This window comes from Pelmatolapia mariae, linkage group LG14 (genome assembly GCF_036321145.2).
Source record: "Pelmatolapia mariae isolate MD_Pm_ZW linkage group LG14, Pm_UMD_F_2, whole genome shotgun sequence".
NCBI classification, from domain to species: domain Eukaryota; kingdom Metazoa; phylum Chordata; class Actinopteri; order Cichliformes; family Cichlidae; genus Pelmatolapia; species Pelmatolapia mariae.
Genome location: NC_086239.1, coordinates 27,580,552 through 27,597,477, shown reverse-complemented (window position 1 = coordinate 27,597,477; position 16,926 = coordinate 27,580,552). Strand labels below are relative to the sequence as shown.

Sequence of the window (16,926 nt, the reverse complement as noted above, 5' to 3'; positions counted from 1 at the left end):
TCTGGGTGATGTCTTGCAAAGTTCAAGACTTCAGCGCACATGTGAAAACAGCTTTAGTTTTCAGACTGTGACCCTTTTTAACAAGTTAATGTCCCTTGATCATGTATTTCAAGTTTCAGCTCCGGTTGTCATACAGAATATTATTAAATCTAAACAGAGTGTCAAGATCTAAGAGATGTTTCAGTGTCTGTAGCTTTAAATCCAGCAGACCCGCCACACACAGGTCTGCCAGGGACACAGTGGATAAGCCAGTGGTAGCAGCAGCACATTCACCTGAGATGGCAGCTGTTTGAGACATTTTGTTGTTTCTAGCATTTTCATTTTACAGTAGATAAACAACATGTGCAGGGTAACTTTGCCAAAAAACGTCTTTGGAAACGGCTTATAAGTGACTGCTGGTTAACATGTAGTACACACATGCAGCATATTAGTCATGTTTTTCTTTTCACTAATTCCGTTGTCTGACCACAGGAAGGAAAAACAAGGAAGGCTTTATTAGGAATTTGTCTGTGTTTGAATAAGGTATGTGTAAGCACGGAGAGTCAGAGAGAAACAAACGAAAAACTCTCCAATGAAAACACTGCCTCAGCATTACAATTTCGAAATATCTCTTGGCTGTGAGAAAAGGATTTTGCCACTGTGGTGCAGACCACATTGCCATAAAAATAAAAGTAATCCACTTGTATTTAGTTCCCCAGATGCTGGGAGTACATGAAGACTTTTGTGTTCACTCTTACAGCCAACAACAGATTTGATGTTCCTTGCTCCTGATTGAGATATTTTAGCTTGGAAAAGTGACTCTGGTGAGGAAATAGCAGTGGCTGCTCAGTCAAAAAACAGAGGGTCTGTGCCTACTCAGGCAGATCTCTTCTAGTGGGGGTTATGCTTATGTGGTTTTGACGTCACAGCCTGCTGCAAACTTCACTGGTTGGTTTAGAGGGAGACTTTCTGGTCTGTTGGGAAAGAATGGAGGGATGGACTTTCATGATATTTAGTGTCTTTCTACATATACAGAGCACATTATTATTATTATTATGTATTAAGTGATTTAGAAATCTTATTTCTTAATCACTTAAACTTTCAAACAAAAGGGGAACAAATCTAAAAGCTTCACATATACTGTAATGCAACAGTGCAAAAAAAAAAAGAAATGTCCAAAGATTAACAACAACACTGCAAATGCACCATATCATGATATGTCAGTGAACATGGCCACAAAACAGTGCAAATATTGAATCTGATCGTGTTTCTGATTGCTGGGGTTTATATAATGTGGCACTTTGAGAGGACATTGATTTTTTTCTTCCTTTGAACTGGCAGTTCTGCAGGATACATTCTGCACAAAGGGAGTGTCTCGTTGGAGCGCTGCACAGGAAAGCAGCTATCAGTTTATTTGGCACTTGGATAGAAATAGAAAGTCTTTTAAAGGCAAAACACTTGCATTAGCAATTGAATTCACCTAGAAATACATAAAACGAGATGTAGAGCTTCGTATGGACTTTCTAAAACGAGCAGAATATCTGCGATTCTCTGTTGAGTTGATTGAGTTCTTCGAATTAGTTTAGCAAAGAGGAGATTTAACTCAGTGGTGTAAATTAAAAACAACGTGGACGACACGGTCTCGGGATTATGATTTATTTTCTCAGGTAGATGATTTTGGTCTCCTTTGGTAGCGAGCTAAGTGCAGGAAATGAGTTTGACACCTTTGACATGTTATTACATGTGCAATCCAGGTTACAGTACTTTGGTTCATTTTCCCTCTAATAGCTGTTATACAGGAAGACTGAAAAGAACAGAGCTCAGCACAGAGTAAGGCCAGTTCATTACTGTAGATAGTGTGCTTCATGTATTTGGTGAGATAGATAGATAGATAGATAGATAGATAGATAGATAGATAGATAGATAGATAGATAGATAGATAGATAGATAGATAGATGTGGCAATACATGGATTGGGCTTGTTTGTCCATCACATCCCACAGATGCTCGATTGAATTGAGAACTGAATCATTTTTGAAATTGAGATTCCTGAACCATTTTTCCTTTGTGGCAGGGCACATTATCCTACTGAAAGAGGCAAGAGCCATCAGGTAATATTGTTTTCATGAAAGGGTGTTGTTGTTGTTCTGCAACAATGCTTAGGTAGGTGGTACATGTTAACTTAACAACCACATGGATGGCAGGACCCAAGGTTTCCATAGCCAGTTATTGCTCAAACATCACACTGCCTCCCTCAGCTTGTCATCTTCACATAGTACATCTGGGTGCCATGTGCTCCCAATGTAAGAGTTGCACTCGTCCCCAGCCATCCACATACTTCATTACACCTGGCCAACCTCTTCCTTTGCTTTGTGGTCCAGTTCTGATGCTCCCTTGCCCTTTATTGCCACTTTTGGCGGTGGACAGGGTCAAGATGGCTGCCGTGACTATGCAGCCCCATACACTACAAACTGCAATGCACTGTCTATTGTAACACCTTTCTATCAGAGCCAGCATTAACTTTTTCAGCAACGGAAACAATTAAAGCCTGTTGGCTCGGACGACATGGCCGCCCATAACCCTGGCGTTGGTTCACCACTGTTGCTTCTTTGGACCGCTTTTGATAGATACTGACTACTGCAGACCAGGAACACCCCACAAGAGCTGCAGCTTTGGAGATTCTTGTTCCCTTATCACATGTGCTATGAAGAAGATGTAATCAGTGTTATTCATTTCACCTGTCAGTGATCATAATGTATTCAGTAATGTATATACCTTTACATATTGTACATATATTTATTACTTTTTAGATTAGCCATTTTTATATTTTGCTTGTTTTACGTTATTGTATTTTGCACAACTCTGTTGCTTGTGAAGCTCGCACACAAGAATTTCACTCACATGTACTGTACCAGTGTACCTGCGCATGTGATGTGACAATAAAAGTGATTTGATTTGATTTGATTAATGTTATGTCTGATTGGTCTATATGTCATTGTTAGTGCAAATGTGTGATTTATCTAGTTGTTGTTTTTTTTTGTTTCTTTTAGAAATTGAAAAAAGAAAATTACAAACATTAGCAGCACTCTTCTTCTTTTCACAAATCTTTCAAGAAGCACGGTAAAGCAAGTCAAACTATGGAGGATAATGATAGTGTTGAAAGCCATTATTTCTGAAAAGTTGAAAACCGGATGTAATGTTTTTTTGTGTTTATTTAAAGAAAAAAGGAAAGAAAAAAGCTTGTGTTTAAAGTTTGAAGTGAAGATTGCGAAGACATATATATTGATTAGCTTTGTTTCTGCTCAGTCCTAAAAGAACAAAGCGAATGCATTTGTGCAATACAGAATCAAATCCATCAGATTTGCCAATTCAACAGTCAAAACAAGTTTATCTGTGCACGCTGCAATCACTGATACTGAGCTGCTTGCTGACAGTTTAAGGGCACTATTGGTGAAGAACACATTAGTTGTAAATGTAAGTTTGCAGAAAACGAAATAAGCGTGTAAATAAATAATCATTGTGCACTTTAATTAGTGCTGATACTTTGGGATGCTGTTAAAATGCTTATTTAACAGTTCTCCTTCCCTTAAGTTGACAAAAGCTTCATAAGCAATACCTCAGGTTATAAAAATTCACAGTGTTTTCTAGTAAGAATAAAATCATTTCCATAGTGCTTTATTTAATTAATCTGCCCTAAGCAAGGTATTTATAGATGATGGATTAAAATCAACAATCTAGACGTTTTGGTATGTATGTACAATACATCATGTACTCATTTCTGTCTATTTTCCGTGGAAAACAGAGTACAACTCTAATGTATGATAACTTTAATTCCTGAACACAGCCTGAACTCTCTTATGCAAGTTTTCTTTAAGTAGTCTTCAGGAATAGCTGTCTGGACGTCTTGAAGGACATTCAAAGCTGTTCTTTGGATGTTGGCTACCTTTTTGTTCCATTCTCCATCAAGATGGTCAAACTAGGGCTGCCACAAACGATTATTTTGATAGTCGACTAGTCACCGATTATTCTTGCGATTAGTCGACTAATCGGATCATGCATCCTTTGGACGTAAAACGTACAGATTATTGCAGCAGCATGCATCTGCTCTTATATAACTATCATTAGCTTACAGCTTTAAGAGTTTAAGGTATGTGAAAGTAAAAATAAAGACAAGATGATAGTTTATTAAACTTTTAATGAAATTTCAAGTTTGAAGCAAACCAAAAAAATATAACAAAATAGCATTTTGTGCTCAGTCCTCACAACTATACTTAACATACAACAACTATAACTTTGGGACTATATAGTCAGTATAGCAATCTACACGAGATTATTGTTCATAGCCAGGAAAGTTAGCTTTTCTACATGTTCTGCAGAAAGGCTTGCTCTCTTTTGAGAGCAGATGTTCCCTGCTGTGGAGAAGATCCGCTCCGATGGGGTGGAGGTTGCAGGAATGCACAGAAAAGATTTAGCTAGCTTTGATAGTGTGGGGAAACGTCCCTCATTTTCGCTCCACCATTTAAGAGGATCATCCTTTTTAGAAACTGTGGCTTCTTTAAAGTACAGCTGAACTTCACTTCTCACAACTTGGACATCTTGGTCCTCCTTAGATGCTGCTTCCTCATTGTCTCCCTGACTGTCTGTGTCAGACTCAAGGAGGTTGTCCAGAACAGTCTTTTCAGTTCTACCTGAACCATTGTCTGTCTGCACTTTTGCATGCTCATGTGTCCCAGCATTTGCTTCTTTGACAGCAAGCACTTCAACAGTCCCCTGCACTCTGATGACATCTTCAGGAGCCAAAAACTTCAACTTTCTGTATCTGGGGTCCAAGGCAGCTGCGAGAATAACAGGGTTTTCTTTGTCTGCTGAGAAAGTGCATATACTCCCCCATCTCTGTTTTATGCCTTTTTCTGCACTGGCAATGAAAGATTTTCCTGAGCTCGTCTCCAGTTGGCTTTGGTGTACAGCCCGTGTCAGCCCTTTGACCACCTGTGGAAGACCTGAAACCGTTGTGTACTGCTGTCCACTAAGGTAAACAGTAGCAGTCTCAAAAGGTGCCAAACCTTGCTTCAGTTCTTCAAGTAGCGCCCACTGGTCTGGCTTCAAGTCGAAATAGTGTTTCCCCCTTGGCGTTACCTCGGGATCTGAAAGAGTGGCAGTGAGAGGCCAGCGCTGTTCGAGGAGTCTCTCTATCATGTGGAATGTACTATTCCATCTTGTACTGACATCTTGGATCAGTGTATTTTTCTTCACATTCATTTGCTCCTGTTTCATTTTTAGTCTTGTACTAGCCAGCTCGCTTCTCTTAAAGTGCTCCACTAGCTGCCTAGCAGCACCTAGTGCTCTGCTTATGGTGGTGTCTTTGAGAGCAGTATTGACTATGAGCTGGAGTATGTGTCCAGCACAGCGGATAGAGGCCCATCCATGTTTTTCTTCAAGCAGTCGCATTGCTGCCACCATATTGGAACCACTGTCATGTACTACTGCTTTTATTTTGGCAGGCAAGATCTCAAACTTTGTTAGCACCTCTTCCATCCATGTCACTATATTGGCACCAGTATGCCTCTCCTCAAGGGGCATGGTATCAAGGATGAAGCTCTTCATCTTCCAATCTTCACTCAGGAAATGGCAAGACACACCCAGGTAGGCTTCTGTTGCACGACTGGTCCAGACATCAGCAGTCAGGGTGAAGAAACCTTTGACACCACCAAGAGTCTGCTTTACCTAAAGATATGAGATGATTTGGAACAATAGTAAGCGTTAGGGAAATATATTACAGTATATTTTTTTTCAGTTACATCAAATCCAGTTACGTATGTTAAACAACAAACATTCAACATATCAGTAAAAGACAAACAAAAAAACAAAAACAAAACAACTTTCCATTACATGCTTTAACCAAGATTAATTTATTGGTTGCTCAGTCAGCAAGCTCTTAATATTATTTCATCATGAAATGTATTAAATTCTAATACAAATTGCTATTTTGTGTTTGTGGTGTGAGAGAGTGGAGAGAAAGAGAGACCAACCTTCTCAAAGGTAGCATCATATTTCTTTTCCATCAATTTGGTGAAGTGGGATCGGCCTGGTAGGTAGTTATCATGGTAATCTGGGTTGAACTGCTTGATCATCTCTTTGAAACCTTGATCATCAACCATAGACAGGGGTCTCATGTCCGTCACCAACATGTTTAAGATTGATTCAGTCAGGACATCTGCTTGCCGAGGTGTACACGTTGTTGGCTTGGTGACAAAGTCGTCCATTGAAGACGAACGTATTTTTTTTATCTGTCCTGAAACACAACGTTAACAGCTATTAATATGAGCAATAATAAGTAGTGCTCTCAGCGTTAATCTCGTCGATACGACGTTAATGCGGCAAATCCCCGTTAGCTCGATAACACGGTGCGAGGGCTGCACGGCACTGACTAACGGGGATTTGCCGCGTTAATGCGGTTATGGCGTTAACATCATATTAACGAGATTAACGCTGACAGCACAAATAATTAGCAGCTTGCTGTTTACGACAATGTTAGCAGCCAACTAGCCAATTAGCTTACCGAGACGACTGTACCACTTCGTCGTCGGATGCCACAACGTGCTTCCTTTTTAGATGCTCGTGCATCGCCGTTGTACTGCCATGGAAGGCAAGTTCCATTTTGCAGATTTTGCATTGGACATTCTTTTCTTTTGTTTGGTCAAAATGCTCCCAGACTTTCGAGTTCCGTTGCCGAGTAGCCATGATAACGGAGACTGCTTCTTCTTCTTCGTCCTTGGCGTTTATCCTTGTACACGCAGTGCTGCCATCTTCTGTTTCAGTCCGTTATTACACTCTTAAATCCTACTTGTATTCCTGCACCTTTCAGGATTTTACGGCATTTAAACGATGCGTCGACTATTAAATTAGGCGTCGACGATTTTGATAGTCGACGTAGTCGTGACTAGTCGACTAATCGTGGCAGCCCTAGGTCAAACACTGCTTCAATAATATTGAGGTCTGGACTCCGGGGAGGCCAATCCATGGCTGATAGCAATCCATTAAGTATTTGTCTTTCCAGGTATGATTTTACTGCACTGGCAGCGTGTTTGGTTTATGGCCATATTAAAAAATTAAGCTGGTGTAAAATATTTTCCAGATGGTATTACAGCGTGGATCTGACTGCACTTGTGTATGCTCCTAATTCCATCAGATTTGACAAATCCCCAAACCATGACGGAGTCTTCAGTGTTTTACACATGGTTGTACACTGTTGAGCTTCTCTCCTGACATCCTTCATATATTCTGGTGGCAATTTCAGCCAAAAATTTATTAAATTGATTCATCACTCAATACATCCTGTTACCACTGATTTTCAGTCCAGTTCTTGGCAAACCTCAGCCTTTTCTCCCTGTTTCTCTTTCTTAAAAATGGCTTCTTCACAGCCACTCCTCCACTGAAACCATTTCTGACAAGAATACAGTGAATACTGGATGAATGAAGGACCAGATATGCAGTATCTTTTAAGTCCTAAGTCAGGCATTTTTTGGATTTGTTTTGTATTTTGTAAGAACATGACTTTCAGATACTATTCATCTGCTGTGGTCCATTTTTCAGACCTGTCACTTCCTCCTTTTTCCTTCATTTCTCCAGTTTCCTTAGTTTTTTTTTCTAAGGACACACTGCAGACCATGCCATGATATCCCAAGTTTTCAGGTAAAAGTTTTTTGGGGAAACACCTTGATGGCTTAAAAGAAAAATCAATCAGACTGTGTTTTTATTTTTCACAAAGTCTTCTAAAGAGAATATGTTTAGTGATAGGCCGCTAATAAAAACCTAGTAAATTATCTAAAGATACAATTTAAAACTAGTTCTCTCCTAAGTTTTATCGTGTGGAGACACAACAATGGTTCATCCCTTGAGTTAGGTGCTTTTTTTTTAAGGTTGAATGATTCATAGGCCAGTGTAAAGTGGCTTAACAAACAAAAGCCATTCCTTTGACAATAATCAGGTAGAAGAATTGGATTAAACAGAGTAAAAACCTAGCGACTTTCCAAAGAAAAACTTTAAAAAACTCCAGAAAACCTCAAGAGCTATTGTTCAAGAACACTTTTAAGAATTAGAGGTATGTCTGGTTATTTGGAAGCAAAATATAAAGAAATGAGGGGTGGCTTGAGACTTCTGCACAGTACTGTAAATAGAACACTTTTGCACTATTTTATTAAGCTGTGCAAGATTTCAGACCTGACTTTGCTTTGCAGATGGTTTGTGTGTTTTTCTCATGTTAGCATACAGCAGAAAAAAAAGCTAAACCAGCTGCCATGAGTCTAGTGCTTTGCAAAATGAGAACACATTCAACACGCCAAATATCAATGCACCAAAATATAGATTTCTGCCTCATTTTGAAATTGGGCTCCCTCCTTGCAAATAGCTGTTTTGATGGCTTCTGCTGCTTTTCTCAAGTTGCTATAATTAAACAGAAGGAGGCCGCGACCCTTCTTTATTCTGTGTCAGTTTGAGAAATGGCTGTTGTAAAATGCACTGTGTCAAAGCAGCACAAGCTGAACAACAGTGAGATTTCACACGCAGTGGGATCCATTTTAAGGAGTGTGTGCATTTAAAGATTTGTAAACTAATCTTCATTTCTGCCACAACATAGATATTTGAAAATCCACCAAAAACCCAGGTTCTGGCAATTTTTCTAAACAGCATTACAACACATATTCTTCTTATCACAGAAAGGTGTATATATATATACTGCTATCTGTGAATCAAGACCCTTGAAGGAGCAAGTATCTTATTGAGCAGCTTAGATCCCTTCCTCTGGAAATGACTTAAGTCGTGATAGTTTCAATTATAGATAAACACATTAGAAAATGGGGTTAATAATAGTCAACGTTAAGGTCTATTTAACAGAGTTAAAGAACCTCAAGGTTCTCAAGAGTAGCACTCCATCACCAGATAATCTTTTTGAATCACAGAAGAAAGACTTTTTTTTCTTTTAAAGTACCTCATGTCACCCCGTAGGTTTACACCCACAGCACAGTCCCTGATCTGACAACATCCTCAGGATAACTCTCATATATCATCATTAGAAACCACAGACCCAGGCACTTTGTCAGAGTTTGCCGTCCGGTGAAAAGGTACAAAGAGGGCAGAAAATAGATCTCTTTGATGAACAACAGATTATGATGGAGAGGTGAGCAAACATTCCTCTCATTCCCTGCCCACATATGCGGTGTAGCAAGACTTGCTATCATACACAGAAGCAAATTGATGTCTGATCCCAAAGACAAGCCACAAATGGGATGTAATCCTCCTGGATCTTTGATTAAAACTACAGAGAAATCTCTCTTTTCATTTCAAATATGACATAAAAAGACTACATAAAGTTTATAGCTGGGCTAATTTGGTGTCACTTTTTGATATTTTCAATATATTCATTATTTATTGCATGACTATATCAAGTATTTATAAGCTAGCTCTATATATTTACTTTCCAAACACAAGCTTTCTCTCACTGTCTTGCGTGCCTGTATTATCAGAGGATCAGCAGCTGCTCACAGCCCGAGTCTGATTGTTTTAATGTGACAAGTGAATATCTGACTTAAAAATTCCAACAGAGTTCTGTGACTTGAGAGCTCGCCCCAGCTGATTTTCTTCCAACTGAAGTGTGTGTTTCCTCAACTTTAGTTAGCCAACCTCTCAGGGAGGTGCCTCTAAATATAGAAACCTTTCTGACAACATGTTAACTCTCATGTGTGAGAACAGGCACTGGCTTACAGATGCCTGAGCACACTGCAAAAAGAGACTGAGAATGGAATATCGGGGCCTATTGATAGTTTAGACTTGATAGTTTAAACAGTTTTCAGTGAAACATACAGTGTAGCGTGCTTTGTAGTGCAAAGGCAGCTATACGACAGTAATTATCTTTTTACTCTATTGTGCAAAAGTTTTGAGGCACTTGAGCTGTTTAGTCTCTTATTCATCATGAAACACCCATCAAGGAGACTTCTCAACATCCCAGATTCATTGTGTAACATGACAAAGAGCCAAAACACAGAACCAAACAAAGTCATAAAGAGCTATCTTTAGCGACAAGAAGAACAAGGAGTCCTGTAGCAGATGGTACAGCTCCCACAGTGCCCTGATGTCAGCAACATGCAGTCTGAGATTATACAAAGACACAAAAGACACTGAGGTAACCTAAATCCAGAGAAGATTTCTGGTAAGTTCTACTACCTGTGAAACACTTTGAACTACTAGTGATATAAGTAATCGGAAGGACACACTTAATAATGATATAATAACTGTTTTTCTCTAGATCTCAAATAAAAAAAATGAGATTTCTAGTTATTAAAATTATTAATTATTAGTTATTATGATTATGTCTATTTATGTAATTAGTATCAATTTGTGGTGGAAGTTTCCGTGGCCTAAATTGTAGGAAACTCTCTGCAAATGTAAGACTTCAGATGGCAGTAAGATATAAACATGTGGTAACAAGGCACTGACTATATCACATCCATCTTCATAAAACAAACAAAACAAACAAACAAAATGTTTAGTTTGCTACCAGTCATTTCAACTTTATTAGGTACATCTGTTCAAATGCTCATTAATACAAATATCTAATAACCCGGTTACATGTCAGCGTTTAAGCATGCAGAGCATAAGACAAACTGAGCATCAGAATGGAGAAGAAAGGCGATTGAAATGGCTTGGTTCAATGAGTCTTGAATTCTGCTGCAACCTTCAGGTAGTACGCCAGAATTTACTATAAGCAATACGAAAGCATGGATCCATCGTGCCTTATATCACCAGTTCAGGTTGTTGTCGGTGGTGTAATGGTGTGGGGAATATTTTCTTCACAAAAGCTACTCAGATGGCCTCCGATGATCATCAGATCTCAGTCCAATAGAGCGCCTATGGGATGTGTTTGAAAGGGAGATTCGCATCCTGGATGTAAAGCCAACAAATATGCATCAACTGCGTGATGCTATCATGTCAATATGGACCAAATTCTCTGAGGAGTGCTTCCTTCACCTTGTTGAATCTTTGCCACACAGACTTCAGGCAGTTCTGAAGGCAAAAAGAAATCTAACCCGATACTGGCAAGGCTAATAAAGCGGTGTGTTTACTATAATTGCTTTAACAGAAATCGTGTAGTTAGGTCATCAGGGCTAAAAAACATAATCACTGACACACTTTATATTCAAATGATAATTGTATTCCTGGTGGCACTGGTTGTTTCTGCTGCAGGCTTTGCTAGTCTGATAGTGCAGCTGTGTGTGACAATATGTACTCTCAGAGCAGGGATACATAGGGACACTATTTCTATGATTTATAGAGTGTTGCAAAGTCAGTTCTATGTTATACTGCAACATTGTTTCAAAACCTTTCTTGAGTGAAAAGCCATGCCTGCTCAGGGTGCCCTTGTTGCAACATTACCTCTACCTCAACCCATCCAACGTCAGATTGTTGGTACATGCCCACAAGCAGCTGTTTGTATGTTTCTGTCTCTATCCATATCTCTGTTGTTGGTGTCTCATTTTCCAGCTCAAACATATATGAATGTATATAAGACGTTCACATTTTGAGTAAAGAGTATTTTAAAAAAAGAAAAGAAAATCCAGCTACTATCGTTTGTCTTGTGTGTTTGTCATTGCCATCCTCTCTTAGCCTGCCAATCAGAACAGAGTGGGCTCATGGTGAGGAAGGATTTAAGAGACAGGACCTTAAACATAATTTTTCAGATAGAAACTGACCTGAAGCGCTCAATAAAGAGACAGACATAATACAAATCCTGAGTTTATGAACTGTAAATAATGCAAAAATATGCCGTTAGAGCCCCAGAATAAAATTGTAGACCTAGAAATACACACTACATGCCCCCTTTAAAATGTTCCCTTTAAAAATAGGCTCAAAAGAAGCAGCAAGTTGCAGCAGGAAAACTAGAGCAGATGCTGAGTAAGTATTTATTGGCCACAGAGTGTTTTACATGATTAGGAATGTGGTCACTTTAATTGGCAACTAATTAGCAAATCAATTAAAGAGATGTTTATTATTTCTGCTGACCTTTCCCATCCTTGCAAAAGTGGTGATCTATCAGTTGTTTTTGCAAATTATACAAAACAATCCAAACCGTTTGTCACAAAATTCAACAGTAAAGGACAAACCGGGAATACAGATTGAGGGTACCTTCTGTTGAGGGATATGCCCTATAATGGCGGAGCCTTATGCATGCGACAAGGGAGATGTGGGTTTGTTTGGAGTTGCAGAATGGAAAGGAGGGGAGAAAAGCAAACCCAGAAGACAAATCTGCATAACAGGTCTGATCTTTTTCTTTAAAATTGAAATCAATATAATGTAAATGGATAAGTTGCTGCCAGTGACATTATCATCACTTGCAGTCTATGCAGGCTGATGCTCTTCCTTGAAAGCAGCAAGCACAAATACAGCAAGAAGCCAAAACAGTGTCAAAGCATTGAAAGGAAGGCACAGCTGAAGCTAAAAACAACAACTAAAGAAATTATACACACACGCACGCGCACGCACACATCCAGTGAGTCAAGACTTGACACCACAAAGCACTTAGGAATTATAGCTGTTTGTGAGTGGCACTACAGTCACAACAACAACAATAGTTATAGCAGCAACACAGAAAAGCAGTTTTAGCTTGCAGGCTGTTGTTTGTATAATGCTGTTTATAAATCCTATTTCTTACTTTCGTCTCTGTCTCTTTACTGTCTAACAAGAATAAGTCAGATAGTAACTTGAGATTGTTGCCATTAAGAGAATTTGGATTGGGGGATCAAAGCTACAGAGAAACACGATATGTTGGTAAACTGAGTGCAAGATGTGGGAAAAAGAAATTATTTTAAACTTTTCTTTCATTGTGCAAATATCTCAATTGTTTGACTTTATTTTTTAGGATTTCCCAGAGAATGCAGAAGAGTTAATAAATGTGTTAAACTATACTGGTGGACTTGGTAAGAAATGGCAATCAGCCTCTCAGTATGATTTCTTACGAGAGCGCCATGTTTAACGGTTCATGCTGTGAGTTTCTCAGGAGAATTGTGTCAGTGAGACCTGGCATCTCCGGAGACTGATGTCTCAGGCTGCAGGAAAATGAGAGATAGATTGGATCAAAGATTAAGAGCACCCTGACATGCGGCTTTCTTGCTCTCCGACCCAAACCCTGACCAAGCTTTTTTTGCTTAGGAAGCATGCAGCTGCATCGATTACAAGTGCATGTCAGCAGTTTGATAGATGGAATGAAAGGAAATCAGATGCAGATGAAAATGCAGTGTACAAACCTGACAGGGCGAAACAAAGCATAACAGAAATTCATAACAGACATCATGTTCTCTTTGTTTGAAATAAGCCGCCTCTGTTTGTGCAGCACAAGAGGAGCTATAAATTATTCAGGCGCTCCCTTAACGGCCGCCCATTTACAGCCGCTCACCTGCAACTGACTGGACGTATTCTTCCTCCGTGCTCCTCAGCGATCTGCCTGTTTTAAAATGGCAGCAAAATACATGTGACCTCTGAGTAGATCTGTTCCTTCGCTCTAATGCTTAATTTATTCATTACTCTCTGCCTGCACTGTGTACGCGCTGCTAAGCCCCTAATCGTAAATATTGTAGAATATCAAAATGAATGTGAAGGGGAAGGAGCACGCAGGATTATTACAGCTACATGTAAATAACAAGGTGAAGTATGACTCCTTCTTCGTCACAGTGTTAGCAGAAAGGAAAGGGGATGAGAGAGGAATAACAGAATGCAGTGGTCATAGATAATAACACTATTTGCTGTATTGTAGCCCATGAAGGACATCTCCTTCAAGAAAGCTCAGCATGTCATTTTTCTTCACTACCGTTCCTTCATTCATGCTGATGTGAGGTTTGCTGTAGTGACTGCCAGGAAAAGGGAGGATGGTTGAATGCTCTCTCTGTGAAGCATTTCTTTGGGTCTTAACGCTCACATCTCCACGACTAGCTGTCTGCACTGTTTGAGGGCTCTCTCACTTTCTGCAGATGTATGTTCACAACACTGGAAAATGGCCTATCACACAATCAGTTCTGGCCCAAAAAATGGAGGCTATCCTGCAGACTTTGTGACACTTATGACATACTTTGATACTTTAGGTAAAATATGTAATCACACTCCATTTTCCCCCCTAGTAGTAGTCATTTATTCTCCTTCTATACAATAATTACTCCCTGTATAGTAATTTTTATTAGTAATAGTAGAGGCTGCTATTCCCCATGCTGAATACAGATTGTCTTCACACGCACAAATGATTCACAGGAAAACAATGCATGCATGTAATCCATCCAGGCTGTCTTCTCCTGAAGAAAGACGGCATCACTCATTTCAGCAAGTGACTCAATAGACATATGTTTACGTTCAAGCTACGTTCAAGCTAAATTCCTCTTGAGGCTGTAGTAATTATAATAGGAGCAATGGGAGAGATTGAGGTGATGTTATAATAGAGTGACAGTTTGCATTGGGAGATGTTAATGGGTGGATGGACCTATCAACAAAACACGCGTTTTAATACTGGAGAGTACATTTTATTTCACTGTCTTTCTGGTTCCCCAACATCTGACGTGGACCTGGCTACAGACATGGCAGCACAGTACTAGGCCTTTTACAACACCATAGAGTGAGTAGTCTCTTTCTCAACTGACAGGACCCAGGCTGAAGACTGTCCAAAGGTGCCCCCAAGGCAGTACAGCACATAGTAGTAGGATGTAAGCTGCAAGCTGGGACTGTGTACATTAAAAGGCATGGCCAAGTGGCTAGAACAGTATATGTGAATATCTGTGCCTCGTATGGACTAGAATTCCCAATGGGACATCTTTGAAGGCATTTGAGAATAATAGGGCTGAGGTCCAATGGGACTTCAAGTTCTGGATAGACATGCAACTGCTGGCCAACTAACCAGACATAATGGTCCTTTACAAGGAGCAGAATGTGCAGCAACATTAGAAAGAAGGAGCAAGAGAAAACTGAAAAATATCAGGGACTGAGTGAACAACTGGACAAGATCTGGAAGGGAAAGTCTAAAGTAGTCCCAATAGGAGTGTTAGGAGCTGTAACTCCCAGATGATTCCAGGCACAACATCAGAAGTCTAGACTGAATCTTGCTGAATTAAATATTCAACAAAATGGCATAACAATGGCCAGTGGAGACCAAAGTTATAAAACCATTTAGAGTTAGATCCAAACTAAGACCAAAATTCAAAGCTGAAAATTGTTCATGTGTCCCCTTTTACATGACAAAATCTTAAAGATATGTTTGTTATTTTAAAAATTAAAAATTAAAAAATCCCTCAGTGCTCATTATAACCCCAAAATTTCTGCGTATAAGGAGACCACAAAGTCCCACAAGTAACCGCAAGACTTTATCAAAAAACTCTATAGGGCCACTATATAGAAATAACTCAGTTTATCACCTTATCAACTCATAGTTTCACCTGGGAAATATAATACAATGAAACTCGTGATGTTACAACCAATTATTCCAGCTAGTGGCTGGAATAATTGGTTGTGCAGGCTGTAGACTACACGGTCCTTCATATAGTCCTGCCGTGTATGAAGCAAGTGATTTAGTATTTTGACATTCGGAGAGGAAAATAAAACTTGATTAGATGATTTTTTTTTCTCTGTTGCTGTATGCATCTGATGTTATTAGAGACTAGCTGTATAACAGTTCTCCAAAATGACAGTTCAGTACACGCTGTATTACATTTAAAGATACAATGTAATGCATCTTTAGCGTGGATGAATACAAAAATAATGTGACAATAATCTCCACAACAGGATCATGAATAAAAAATAAAATGTATTTCCTGTTTACATGGCTCTTAAACAGTCTTTAAGCATTACATCTTTAACAGATCCAAGTGGGTATAGTAGAACTGGAACGATGAAACTGCAGCATGGTGCAACTTTAGTCTCAGTGTAAGAATTTTTATACCCCTTTGTGAGACACGTGATTTCATAGTAAATTATAAAATACATAGGAAGAGATGGAAAAGATAAATAACATGCACACACGTGATAAACAAGCTGTTTGCACGAGATAACAACTTGTGTGAAAGAAAAAAAACTGTTACGTTACCTTATGCCGGGGCTTTAGGGGCTCCATATTTCCTTAATCGGTCAGTTTTCTGCCTTATCAGTTTTGCTGTTTTATTAATGTGCATTTGCATCTCAATACATAGCGCAAGCAAAATCAACCATGAAAGAAATCCGTGGGATTACAGCTTTAGTTAAAACTTAAATTAAATCATAAACCAAATCTTCTATGGATTACAAAGCTTAAAATTGCTGTGTGTATGGTCTAAAGGCAATAAATCTCTGTGAAGTGCCATGCATACTGGGTGATAAATTTGATTTTAAATACAAAATTGTCCTCATTTGAATTCATGAATTTTTACCAGAATTACAACATAATAGCAGCTCAGAGTCTGAAAAATTGCATCTGTAATGAAACAAACACTATGGCCCTTTTATTTCAGACATAATATGCCGCAGTATTTGTCATTTAGTTGCTCGCATCTACACAGGAGAATTACAAGTGTATATACCGATGAAAAGGCAGGCTGCATCCTGGCCAGCAGTTTTTAAATGTTGGTTGTCGATTTAATAGTTCACTGAGTGCATGCAGTCATCTGGGGACTTAAAGACACAGACTGAGGTGAAGTCCACTCTCTTTAAACGGAGATGTTCGCCCAAATAAATCGATCAATAATCCTTTAACCACTTTTCCCACTTTGATTCTGGCTGGCTGCAATTTTCTTTCTCTTGAATCCAAAATGAGAAATGGTCACCCTGAATTTCTTCAAGATCCCCCATCTCCACCACCACCACCACAAGAGAATTGGTTTCATATTAATACCCAAAGGTGTTTTGGAAATACGATGAAATTGAAATGACCCCAATAAGCATTGTCGGTGCT

At 39.2% G+C, this 16,926-nt stretch overlaps 2 protein-coding genes across 5 annotated transcripts in view; one reads left to right on the top strand and one right to left on the bottom strand.

Annotated features, from left to right (window-relative positions):
- Positions 1 to 16,926, top strand: part of lrfn1 (leucine rich repeat and fibronectin type III domain containing 1) — a 132,125-nt gene that overhangs the window by 64,997 nt on the left and 50,202 nt on the right. The window lies entirely within an intron of this gene.
- LOC134640644 (E3 SUMO-protein ligase ZBED1-like) lies at positions 4,299 to 6,166 on the bottom strand. Its single transcript, XM_063492552.1, has 2 exons — positions 6,008 to 6,166; positions 4,299 to 5,702 (listed from the first exon to the last, which is right to left on the bottom strand). Exons 1-2 carry the CDS (start codon positions 6,164 to 6,166, stop codon positions 4,299 to 4,301), a joined length of 1,563 nt encoding a protein of 520 aa, XP_063348622.1.

Excerpts from the sequence above, each read along its gene's own strand:
- LOC134640644 (XM_063492552.1), bottom strand. The coding sequence starts at position 6,166 with ATGTTGGTGACGGACATGAGACCCCTGTCTATGGTTGATGATCAAGGT. Across the intron at positions 5,703-6,007 it reads ATGATGCTACCTTTGAGAAG|GTAAAGCAGACTCTTGGTGG; the intron begins GTTGGTCTCTCT and ends TCATATCTTTAG.